The sequence below is a fragment of the Bos javanicus genome, chromosome 7, assembly GCF_032452875.1.
Source record: "Bos javanicus breed banteng chromosome 7, ARS-OSU_banteng_1.0, whole genome shotgun sequence".
NCBI lineage: Eukaryota > Metazoa > Chordata > Mammalia > Artiodactyla > Bovidae > Bos > Bos javanicus.
Genome location: NC_083874.1, coordinates 14,389,554 through 14,402,399, shown reverse-complemented (window position 1 = coordinate 14,402,399; position 12,846 = coordinate 14,389,554). Strand labels below are relative to the sequence as shown.

General features: G+C 47.5%; 1 protein-coding gene across 7 annotated transcripts in view; it reads left to right on the top strand.

The window, feature by feature from the left end:
- The first annotated feature begins 10,196 nt into the window (after window positions 1-10,196).
- The window catches only part of DNMT1 (DNA methyltransferase 1), a 51,357-nt gene continuing 48,707 nt past the window's right edge, over window positions 10,197-12,846 (top strand). For 5 of the 7 annotated variants that reach the window (XM_061422087.1, XM_061422091.1, XM_061422089.1 and 2 more), the window contains exon 1: window positions 10,198-10,367. In XM_061422087.1, the coding sequence (XP_061278071.1) occupies window positions 10,288-10,367 (80 nt within the window). In that variant the 5' untranslated portion in view covers window positions 10,198-10,287. Of the gene's footprint in view, window positions 10,368-10,549; window positions 10,923-12,846 lie in introns of those variants that run through there. The other 2 variants (XM_061422086.1, XM_061422093.1) reach the window with 2 other exon arrangements.

The following is a 12,846-nucleotide window of genomic DNA, read 5'->3' as shown; positions in this document are numbered from 1 at the left end:
GTAAAGAATCTGCTGGCCAAGCAGAAGATGCGGGTTCCATCCCTGGGTTGGGAAGATCCTTTGGAGAAGGAAATGACAACCCACTTCAGTATTCTTCCCTGAGAAGTTCCATGGACAGAGGAGCCTGGTGGGCTATAGCCCATGGGGTCACAAAAGCGTCGGACATGACTTAGCAACTGCTGCTGCTGCTGCGTTGCTTCGGTCATGTCCGACTCTGTGCGACCTCATAGACGGCAGCCCACTAGGCTCCCCCGTTCTTGAGATTCTCCAGGCAAGAACACTGGAGTGGGTTGCCATTTCCTTCTCCAATGCATGAAAGTGAAAAGTGAAAGTGAAGTCGCTCAGTCGTGTCCGACTCTTTGCGACCCCATGGACTGCAGCCTACCAGGCTCCTCCGTCCATAGGATTTTCCAGGCAAGAGTACTGGAGTGGGGTGCCATTGCCTTCTCCAACTTAGCAACTAAACAACAAGATGAACAAAGTCATCTTAATACAGACTAGCATATTTTCCTTTATGATTAAAATGATTTATGTCATGTTAAAGAAATACTTGCCTACTACAAAGTCACAAAGATGTTCTGTGTCTATCTTGACATTGCTTTCCCATTTGGGTTTCCCTGGAGGCTCAGATGGTAAAAAATCTACCGCAATGTGGGAGACCCAGATTTAATCCCTGGGTCTGGAACATCCCTTGGAAAAGGGAATGGCAACCCACTCTAATATTCTTGCCTGGAGATTTCCATGGACAGAGGAGCCTGGCAGGCTACGGTCCATGGGGTCAAAAAGAGTCAGACACAACTGAGCAACAAACACTTTAGATCTGCAAGGCATCTGGAACTGAGTTTTGTATATGGTATGAGGTAGGGATCAAAGTTCACTTTCTTCCATAGGATCATCCAGTGATTCCAGCATCATTCACTAAAAAGGCCATCCTTTCACCGATGCTCTGCCAGCTGTTTTTGTTTGACATAAATAATATAGCCACATGGTCCAGCATTCCAAAAGGGCCAAAAGATTCAGAAAAAATTCCTCTGCCAGTAGCTTCCACTCTGCTAATTAACATCCCTTATCTCCAGAGATAGCATCCCTTATCTCAAGAAACTTATCCATATCTTATTTCTTTCCCAAGATTTTACATGTAAACCAGTAAATATACATAATTCCTTCCTTCCTTCCATTTTTACATAAACAGTAGCACACTAAGGGTTCTGTCCTCCATGTCTTCTTTTTTTTTCTCTCTACTTACAGATAAGAAAACAGTCTTTAGGATATTATGTAGAAAAATATCCTTTTTTTTTTGTTAATGTGGAGTTTGTCACTGTATGAATGGGAAGCCATTCTTTTAAACTAATCCCCACTGGTGGGGATTAGATTCTTCCCAGTATATTGCTACAGACAAGGCTTAATGTGGGGCTGCGTCCACTTTTCTCTCTCTCTCTTTTTTTTTCTTTTTTGCTGAACCTCAAGGTTTTTGAGATCATAGTTCCCTGATCAGAGCTCAAACCTGGAACACTGGCGCTGAGAGGGCCAAGTCCTAACAACTGGCTGCCAGCAAATTCCCCACTTCTCATTTTGCATATGTTTGTGAGTACATTTTAGGAGAAATTCCTGGAAGTAGAATAGCTGAATAAAAGGGTGTCTGCCTTTGTTCCGATGAATATTTGCAGACTGAGCATTTAATATAGAGGAAGAGCCATCGTGCCCTTACTCACGCAGGGCTCCTTGAGTCTTTGTTCTATGCCAGCTACATCTTGGGCACTTTGTTAGATGATGGCAAAAAGTTATCACCCCAAAATGTGTGATCCCCAGCTGAGGCATAGGTTGTGAAAGAAAGAGCCTATCAACTCGAAGGCCTGTGGCGGGTGTTGACACGATGTGAGTTCTGCCTAGTGTTCTAATCTAGAAAGATGGTACTGATGAATCTATTTGCAGGGCAGAAATGGAGGCACAGGACTTCCCTGGTGGCTCAGACAGTAAAGCGTCTGCCTACAATGCGGGAGACCTGGTTTCAATCCCTGGGTGGGGAAGACCCCCTGGAGAAGGCGATGGCACCCCACTCCAGTATTCTGGCCTGGAAAATCCCATGGACAGAAGAGCCTGGTAGGCTACAGTCCATGGGGTCGCAAAGAGTCGGACACGACTGAGTGACTTCACTTTCACTAATGGAGACACAGACATGAAGAACAGACTTGTGTGGACACAGTGTGGGAAAGGAGAGCGGGGCGTGCATTGAGAGAGTAGCATTAAAACATATACGTTACCATATGTAAAACTAGATAGCCAGTGGGAATTTGCTGTATGTCTCAGGGAGCTCAAAAACTGTGACAACCTAGATGGTTGGGATGGTGTGGGAGGCAGGAGGGAGGTTCAAGAGGAAAGATACATATATATACCTATGACTAATTCATGTTGATGTATGGCAGAAACCAATACAATACTGCAAAACAATTATCCTCCAATATAAATTTATTTTTTAAAAAGCCTATTGGGACTTCCCTGGTGGTACAGTGATTAAGACTTTGCCTTTCAATGCAAGGAGGTGCAGGTTTGATCCCTGGTTGGGGAACTAAGATCCCACATGACTTGTGGCCATAAAACCAAAACATAAAACAGAAGCAGTATTGTAACAAATTCAAGGAAGACTTAAGAAAAGAAATGAAACTTTAAAAAAAAGCCTATCAAGACAGCTGATAGTGTTGGGGGAGGTCAGGAAAGGCTCCTTGAAGGAAGTGATGGGTGAGTCAAAATAGAAAGAATGACTAATGATTCTCTAAGCAGGAGAAGTGAACACATGGAGCAGCAGGCTAAAACAACAGCAAGTTCTGAAACTTTACAATATTTTTTTATGGCTGGATAACAAAAAAGCCCTCAGTCTACTGGCTTAGAACACTACCAGCCATGTATTATCACTCAATGGTTTCAATAGGCTGGGGATCAGAAAGCAGCAAAGTGAACGGTTCCAGCTTGAGGTGTCTCAGAGAATACAGTCAGATATTGGCTGGTGTTACAATCATCTGAAGGCTTGACTGGGGCTAGAGGAACTACTTTCAAAGTGGCTTACTCACCTGGCTGACAAACTGGTTCCTCTTCCCATGGCCTCCCCACAAAGCTGCGTGAGCATCCTCATGACATGATGGCTGGCTTCCCCCAAGAGAACAAGGTGGCTTTTGTGGTCTAGACTCAGAAGTCCTTTTTATACTGTTCATGGAGTTCTTGCATATAGTCAAAGCTATGTTCCTTTCAGTAGTCACGTACGGATATGAGAGTTGGACCACAACAAAGGCTGAGAGCTGAAGAAGTGATGCTTTCGAACTGTGGTGCTAGAAAAGACTCTTGAGAGTTCCTTGGACTACAAGGAGATAAAACCAGTCAATCCTAAAGGAAATCAATCCTGAATACTCATTGGAAGGACTGATGCTGAAGCTGAAGCTCCAATACTTTGGCCACCTGATGTGAAGAGCCGACTCATTGGAAAAGACCCTGATGCTGGGAAAGATTAAGAGCAAAAGGAGAAAAGGGCAGCAGAGGATGAGATGGTTGGAAAGCATTACTGACTCAATGGACATGAACTTGGGCAAACTCTGAGAGATAGTGAAGGACAGGGAGGCCTGGTGTGCTGCAGTCCATGGGTCCACAAAGAGTCGGACATGACTGAGTGACTAAACAACAACAGCAGCTCAGAAGTCCTGGACCTTCGCTTCCACCATGCTCTCTTGGCCGTAGAGACTGGCCCTGGTTCTTCTTGGAGAGGATTCCAGAAGGGCGTGAGTACTGAGAGGCAAGGAATGTTGGAGGGCCCTGTAGGAGGTGGGCTTCTTCAGTTCTTAGACAGGAAGGAGTGGGGAGCCTCTAGGATGTAGCTCAGCTGGGTGAACCAAGGGATGAGTAGCAAAAGCTGAAGTGGTTGGAGCTAGGCCTGGAGGGGTTGGATTTATCCTAAGAGCCCTGAGAAGCCATTCAGGTGTCTTCAGTAGGGTAGAGAGGAAGTGATAAGATCAGATCTAGATTTGTCAAAAGTAATTTTGTTTATTTTTGGCTGTGCGGGGTCTTCATCACTGTGTGGGCTTTTCTCTTGTTGTGGCGCCTGGGGGGGCTACTCTAGTTGGGGTGCACGGAGTTTGCACTGCGGTGGCTTCTCTTGTTGTGGAGTATGAACTCTAGGACATGAAGGTTTCAGTAATTCTGATTCATGGGTGCAATAGTTGTGGTTCCTGGGCTCTAGAGCACAGGCTCAGTAGTTGTGGCACATGGGCTTAGTTGCTCCTTGGCATGTGAGATCTTCCCGGACCAGGGATCGAACACGTGTCTCCTGCATTGGCAGGCAGGTTCCTCACAGCTAAGCTACCAGGGAAGCCCTCAGATCTAGAAACTTCACATTTCCTTGTGGAAAGTAGGTGGTAGAAGGGTTGAAGGGCAGCCCAGGAAGGAGACTAGGAAGGTGTCCAGGAGAGCGGGGAGGAATGACTTGAGTTGGGGCACTGGCCCTGGAGGGGCAAATCAGCTAACTGACTCAGGGGCTGTTTGAAGGAAAACCTGGCCAGGCTTGGGGGCAAGTCTAAACAGAAAGCCCTCAGCCTGCTCAAAGGCCCTGCAGAGGAGCAGACGGGTATGCCCAGCACTATTCACTATTGGTTTCCCAAGATCCAATTTCCAGTCACTTGAGCCTAGAGAGTTTGCGAGGCTCTGTCCTGGTGGTCTTCCTGCTGGGCCACCTGCTTGGGGCTGGGAGTGGCAAAGTGTCCCTGTGCAAGCCTTGAGTGCTGTTCCCGGAGCCTTTGCTGGGCTGGCATCAAGTAAGATCTCAGTGGCCGTGACTAATTCCCCAGCACGTGGCATGACTCAGCTTCGGCCTTCTGACTGACCATGGCTCAGGACATGTAGCCATCCCTCCACCAGCCCTGTGCTCTGGGCTGCTGAGACCTCAGTTGGGCTGGCCCCCAGGACTCTCCTGGCCTCTGGAGTGTGGCCCTCCAGCTGGGGGCAAGAATGTGGCCCAGGAACTGGGGAGGTGGGGCAAATCTTTTTTTTAAATTTTTTTGGTTACACTGGGTCTTTGTACACATGGCCTTTCTCGAGTGTGGAGAGTGGGGACTGCTCTTCATCATAGTGTGCAGGCTTCTCATTGTGGTGGCTTCTCTTGCTGCACAGCATGGGCTCTAGGCACAGGGGCTTCAGTAGTGAGCACACGGGCTCAGTAGTTGTGGCACATGGGCTTGGTTGCTCTGAGGCATGTGGAATCTTCCTGGAGCAGGGACTGAACCCACGTCCCCTGCATTGGCAGGCGGATTCCTATCCACTGCTGGGGAAAAATCTTCTGCAGGGAAGGAGTCTGGTAGCCCAGCCAGTCACTCTGGAAGCCATGTGTAGCCCTTTCCCCTGACCTTGGCCAACATTTCACTGGTCAGGTGAGTCGAGCGAAGCAGCTTCAGGGACTGTAGACAGAACCTGGGTTTGCAAATGATCTGATTTGGACCACAGTTTCTGAGTTTGTGAAATGGAAATCATAGTGTTGTGGGGGGGGGGCAGGGGAGAAAACCACTCTATACCTACCAACATTTGCATCAGGTACCTCCCACGTGGTAGCCCCCATGTCCTATGTATTCAAAGGATATTTGGATTCCAACTGAGTGAGCCCTTGGAGAGTCAGCTGTGAATGAGGCAGACCACCATATCCTTGCCCTCTGGAGATCAGTCTTTTCTTAAAAAAAAAAAATTGATTCAATTTCTTTGGGGCTGTTCTGGGTCTTCATTGCTGCATGTCGGCCTTCTCTAGCTGCAGCAAGCCAGGAGTACTCTCTAGTTGCAGTGCTCAGGCTTCTAGTTGCAGTGAATTCTCTTGTAGTGCTCAAGAATTCTCTCAGTGTGCTCTAGGGCATGTAGCCTTCAGTAGTTGTGGTGCACTGGCTTAGTTTTCCCACAGCACTGCAATCTTCCCAGACCAGGGATCAAAATGGTGTCCCCTGCATTGGCAGGTGGATTCTTAACCACTGGACCACAAGGGAAGTCCTGGAGCTCTTGGTTTTTGTAGGGGTTGGCTTGCTAAGGCCCATGGGCTAAATCTGGCCCAGCAAGTTTTTGGAAATTAAGGTTTTTTTAAATGTAAATAAAGTTTTATTGGGATACAGGCATAGCTATTCATTTGTGTATTGTCTATGGCTATTTCTATGCTAGAAAGGCAGCGCTGAGTTGACTGAACATATGGCCTGCAGAACCTAAAATACTATCTGATTCGTCATAGTAAAGTTGTCAACCTTTGCTCTACTCTAGTGGAACAGAAAGACTACAACAGATGGAAATAAGAGTCAGTGACAGTGCTAAGTGCCACGAAGCCACAGGAAGATAGAACAGAGAGGTGGGGGTGAGGGGCTGTTTCCAGATGAGTGGACAGGTCGGGGGATCCTGTGGGTAGCAGGAACCTTTGAGCTGTAGAGCTTCCAGAAGAGTAGCCTGGGCAGCATTGACATTGAAAGCAAAGGCCCTGGGGCACTGGCACTTGAGAGCTTGAAAGACTGAAAGTGGGTCAGCGAAGCTGTGGCTCATCGAGGGGGTTGGAAATGAGTTGCATCATGGCAGGATCCTGTGGTGGTAGCGGTGGTTTAGTCATAAAGTCGTGTCTGACTCTTGTGACCCCATGGACTGTAGCCCGCCAGGCTTCTCTGTCCATGGGATTTCCCAGGCAAGAATACTGGAGTGGGTTGCCATTTCCTTTTCCAGGGCCTTGTAAAGGTAGTTAAATGCTTACATTTTATTTCAAGGGCAGTAGAAAGTTCTGTAAAATTCTAGTGGGAAAGAAAAGGGCATTAAAAGTGTTTGAAAATGCCCTCTGGATGCAGTGGGCTGAGAGATTGGGGAAGGGGCTGCTATTATAGTACAAGTGAGAGATGATGGCAGTCTGGGTTACACAGAAAGTCCTGTGTGTATTTCAGAGGAAGAAGCAACAAATTTCTCACCTCCAGCAGGTGAGGGGAGGAGAGGAATTAAGAGATGGTGCCTGGCTGGTTGCTTCTGAGCAACATGAACAGATCAGCTGGGCTGAAGGTGCAGCTTTGACACCAACTTGCTGGGTGAAAGTGAAAGTGTTAGTTGCTCAGCTGTGTCCAGCTCTTTGCAACCCATGGACTGCAGCCCACCAGGTTCCTCTGTCCATGGGATTTCCAGGCAAGAACACTGGAGTGGGTTGCCATTTCCTTCTCCAGAGGATCTTCCCAACCCAGGGATTGAACCCTGCTCTCTTGCCTTGCAGGCAGATTCTTTACCATCTGAACCACCAGGAACCTCGGCCAGTCTTTGTCTCTGAACCCTTGTCCCATATGTATAATTGGTCGAATTATCCCTTGGCAAAGGGATTACAAAGAGAATCTACCTGAGAGGGAGGTTCCAATAAGTGCAGCTGCTCTCCTGTGAGCTGAGGCCCTTGAACAGCAAGTCTGCTCATTTATCTCTTTCCCCTCCCTACCCCATCCCATGAGCGCCCCCTTTCCTAAGCTGGGTTAGGGACCCAGATGCTGGCTTTTGACAGGTCTACACATTCAGGCTTTGGAGTTAAAGACACCTGGATTGATAGTTCTTCCTGCTTACTGAGCCTGTGATCTTGGATAAGCCAGTCTCCTTTGTGACGAATCTCCTAGGCCATGGGAAATGGGGGAGGGAAGGGGTCTTGAAACCTCCCTTTATGGTGGTTAAGGACTGAGTGTGTGTTAATCACTCAGTTGTGTCTGACTCATTGAGACCCATGGACTGTAGTCCACCAGGCTTCTCTGTCCATGGGATTCTCCAGGCAAGAATACTGGAATGGGTAGCCATTCCCTTCTCCAGGGGATCTTCCTGACCCAGGGATCGAACCCAGGTCTCCTGCATTACAGGTGGATTCTTTACCATCTGAGCCACCAGGGAAGCCTGTAAAGGACTAAATAACTCCTAAAGATCCTGGTACAGTAAGTATGGAAGTGCTGATTAACTATTCAATTAATAGCTATTAGTTTTATTCCTAATATTTCAGTTCTCCTGGATCCTGCCCTGCAGTGGGTAACCCATGGCGACCAGAGGGTCTGAGGTCCACTTCTGGAAGCTCTCCACCAGTTGCTGGGGGAACTTAGTTTATGTGCATGTTTACAAATACGTTCACTTGTAAATTGCATGATACAAAAATGTAAATGTATACTGTAACCTGGAACTCCATTCTGATGCTTACGTTGTGGCAGATAAAGTACTTTAAAAAAAATGTAGTCCTATCCTATTGATGATTTATTTCTTTATTGGGATAAAAAACCATAGCATTTATCATCTTAATTGTTTTTAAGCATACAGTACATTACTAACTATATGCACATTGTTCTGCAGCAGATCTCAGACTTTCATCTTGTGAAACTGAAACTCTATTCCTATTGAACAACTTTCCTTTTCCTCTTCCTCCCAGCCCCTGTCAACCACCATTGTTCTTTCTTTATGAGATGACTAAGTCAGATACCTCTAAGTGGAATCACACAGTGTGTCTTTTTGTGACTAGTTTATTTCACTTAGCATAATGACCTCAAGTTTCACCCAGGCTGTTGTAAAAGGGCAGGATTGCTTTTTTTTTTTTTTTTAAAGGCTGAATTATCCATTTAATACATCCATAATGTATATGCCACATTTTCTTTATCCATTCATCTATCCTGTCCTTTGGGTTGCCTCCACCTCTTGGCTATTGAGAATACTGCCACTAAGAAGATGGGTGTGCAAATATCTCTGAGATCGTATTTCCTGTTCTTTTGAATATTTATCTAGAAATGGGGTTGCTGTTCGTATAATTCTTTTTTTTATATTATTATTATTTTTTTTTTACTTTACAATATTGTATTGGTTTTGCCATACATCAACATGCATCTGCCATGGGTGTACACGTGTTCCGCATCCTGAACCCCCTCCCACATCCCTCCCCATACCATCCCTCTGGGTCATCCCAGTGCACCTGTATAATTCTATTTTTAGTTTTTTGAGGAGCCTCCACACTTTTCTATAGCAGCTACAGTATTCTAAATCCCCACTGACAGTGCAAGGGGGTTCTAATTTCCATGTTCTCACCAATACTTTTTGTTTTGATACTGGCCATCCTAAAGCATGTGAGGTGATCTCATTGTGGTTTTCATTTGCATTTCCCAGACTGGTCATATTGAACCTCTTTTCATATGCTTTTTGTCCATCTGTATCTACTTTATGAAACTTTCTATTCAAGTCCCCTGTTTTCTAATTGTCTTTGAGTTGTAGGAATTCTTTATATATTCTAGATAAGCCCTTATCAGATACATGGGTTGCCTACATTTTTCTCTCATTCTATTGGTTGCTTTTTCACTTTGATTCCTTTGCTTTTCATGAGTTCACTTTAATTTTCATGAGTTCACTTTAACATAGTCCCATTTGTCTGTCTTAGTTTTTGTGACCTGTGGTTTTGGTGTCATTTTCAAGCCCAATGTTGTGAAGCTGCCCCCTCCCCCACCACACACACTTTCTTTTAGAAGTGCCGCAGTTTTAGGTTTAGGTCTTTAATCCATCTTTTGAGTTAACTTTTATATGTAATGTAAGGCAAGGTTCCAATTTCATCCTTTTGCAGGTAGATATTCGCATTCTGGGTATCTTTGGCGTGTAGATATATGGTTTCTCAGCACCATGTGTTGAAGAGACTATCCTTGCCCGAGTTCTGATGCTTCTTTAAGTACATAGGCTGTGGAAGTGGCCCAGGGATGCTTCTTTAAGTACATAGGCTGTGGAAGTGGCCCAGGTCTCCCTACACTGTGAGATCCTTCGTGCGTCCTCAATACTTTCTGGACTAAGTTCTGCTAGCTCCTTTTCACAGATGAGGAAACTGAGGCTGGGTCCAAGTGACCTGCCCTAGGTAGTTATAGTGAGCAAATATAGTGTAGGTGGGATTGGAAATGAGTGCTTGAACTTTAGAGCCCACGGGGTATAGTGCCCTGGGGATGTTCCTCGTTCTATGCCTAGCATGCGGGTAAAGAATGAATGAATGAATGTCTCAGGCAAGGCTCGCAGCAAATGGAGGAGCTTGGACAAATCCACTGCTCCGCGCAGGGGTGCTCTCCTCCGTCGCGCATGCGCGACCCCTGTGCGGAGCCAGTTCCACTGCCTCCGCCCACTCATGGTACAGCCTCTCTCTGTGTGGTACGGCCCGACTTCCCCCACGCCTGGGCCGGGATGGTACGCGCCGCCTCCGCTCGCGGCCCCTCCCCGTCGGTTTCCGCGCGAAAAGCCAGGGTTGCCTGTGCTGCTGCCGCCTCTGCTGCACCTTCCAAGATGCCTGCCCGAACCGCCCCGGCGCGGGTGCCTGCGCTGGCCTCCCGGGCCTTCTCACTGCCTGACGATGTCCGCAGGCGGTAGGTGTCGCGGGGAACCTGGAACCTGGGTGGGTGGCACGGCGGTGGGGGTGGGGGTCATTTCCCCTCGGGGTAGCCCGTGGCCGCCGCTGACAGACGGGCGCGCATGCGTGGGCTGGCGCGGCGCGCGGCGGCAGTTGGCGCGGGCAGGGTGGCACTTCCGGTCGCGCGCGCCCCTGGCCGTTTGGCGCCAAAATGGGCCAATCCCACCCCCCCCAGTTCCCTGGTGACTAGAAACTTGGGGTCTCTTCTGACCTCAAAGTAGAGCAAGCTTTGGGTTTTCCTTGGAGAGCCCCTTCCCGGAGCAGCCTCGGGCCCAGCTCCTGCCGCCAGCCTGGTCGCGCAGGAAGTGGGCAGCCTGCGGCCTCGGGATACCCCTCAGCCCGGGCACTTCGGCCTCCACTTCCGGTGCCCGGTCCACTCGAGGGGGTTGGGCTGGCCTGGTCCCCGAGGGTATTTGGGGGGATTCTCTCGGCGTCCCACGCCAAGCATCCCGATGGCAGCCTCCAGAGACAGATGCCGCCGCCGGTCGGGGCCCTGGCGCGGCCGGCTCAGGTTTGCGAGCCCTGTCTTCCTTGGGGGGCTCCCTCCATCACCTCATATGGCTAGGGTAGTAGCATTCTGGAAGGACCCCTTATCCTTCAGTGATAGGATAGGGCTGGGCAGCGTGAAAACTGAGTGGTTTCTTCCAGTAAATCTGAGCTGTGGGCATCAAGGAAGCCTTGCTAGGGAGAACTGGCTGGTTTCCTTGTGTATGTGTGCGTATGTATGTGCATGTGTGGGAAGGGGAGTGAGGGGGGCAGCAGCTAATACTGGGGATGCAGCTACAGCTACTCTGTGCACATGGATCTTCAGGCAAGCCCAGTGTGCACCCTAGGCTTCTTGCTGGTGAAGGGCATCAGTTTCACTCTTGGAAACTTGCAAACCTCACTTACAACAATGTGGGAACCAACCCTGAATGCTTCCAACCAGATTTGTGAACCTGATTTTGCCATTTCCCTATTTCCCTTTGCTTCTTTCCTAAAGTTGTGCCAGACCAGTTCTGATTCGGGCTTTTGAAAGGTGGAGAGTAGGTGATAGCGGGTATTTGGATCCTCCTCCCAGGTGTCAGACCACTTCTTAGCCACAGTTAGAGGGTGATGTGCCTTGCTAAATAATCCCTATACATCTCCCCCAAGATAAAACATGACTTGAAGTGGAAATGGATTTATGAAAGTGCCTCACTTCATTTTAGACCCAGGATGGGGATATTGGGCTCAGCACTCTCAGGTGAGAGTGCTACCTCCACTGAGCCATCCATGACCTTGGGCAAGTTTCATAAACTAGTCGCGTCTGTGGACTTGGACAGTTAACATGGGCTTTAAACTGGTATTGGATTAAATGAGAATATGCCTGGCACATAAAGTCCCCCGTGTCAGCATTCTTGACTAATCTAACTTGCTTTTTTTCAGTTCTGCTAATTGTATAGAACACTTTACATGATCTCACTTAATCTTCAACTGTTCTCAAGAGTGGTTGCCCTAGGAATTAACTGTAAGGAAGCAAAGATTTCTGCTAAGATCTGCTTCTTGGCAAAACCTTTCCCTTCTGTGAGGGCTTTTATTGGGCCAGAGCAAGGCTTCTGTTTGGCTGAATTTGAATGTTCTTAGGTGAGTGTTACAATCCATCAATCCATCATTCACCGTAGGTTCCATATTACCTTGAACTAGAATTGCCTACTGTTAGGTATAGAGTCTGGTTTTAGGTTTTTGTGTTTTTTTTTTTCATTTTGGGTTATTTTTTGACTACACCTCATGGCATGTGGGATCCATCCCTGACCAGGGATCAAACCCATGCCCCCTGCGTTGGGAACATGGAATCTTAACCCCTGGACCACCGGGGAAGCCCAGTGTAGGCTTAGGTTTCTGCCTCAGACCATTGACATTGTCACCTTATGTGACCCTCTCAACAGCTTTTCTTAAATTTTGAATTTCAGCTTCTAAAATACAGGTGTAAACATGGCATTCAATATTCCCTTTAAAATGTTCCCTTATACCACCTTGTAAATGGAGATATAACTTTTTGATTCATGAAAATTAGGTACCTCATGTTATGGATTATACTAAATCTAGTAGAATAGGAACAAAATTTAGGCCTAGTCCTCACTGAGGAATTCTTGTCACTTACGCTAACTTGTGTTTATATGGCAGCTTCTTTTAAGACTCATACCATTACATTACCTATATGATGATACTAGAAAATGTTCTTAATGTTTAGGTATTTGTACATTTACTTACGGCTGCACTGGGTCTTTGTTGCTGTGCGTGGGCTTTCCCTAGTTGCAGCAAGCAGGGGCTACTCTTTGTTGTAGTGCACAGGCTCCTCATTGTGGCTTTTCTTTCGAAGTACAGGCCCTAGGCGCGTGGGCTTCAGTATTTGCAGCACTCAGGCTCTACAGCACAGGTTTAGTGGTTGTGGCGCACGGGCTTAGTTGCCCTGC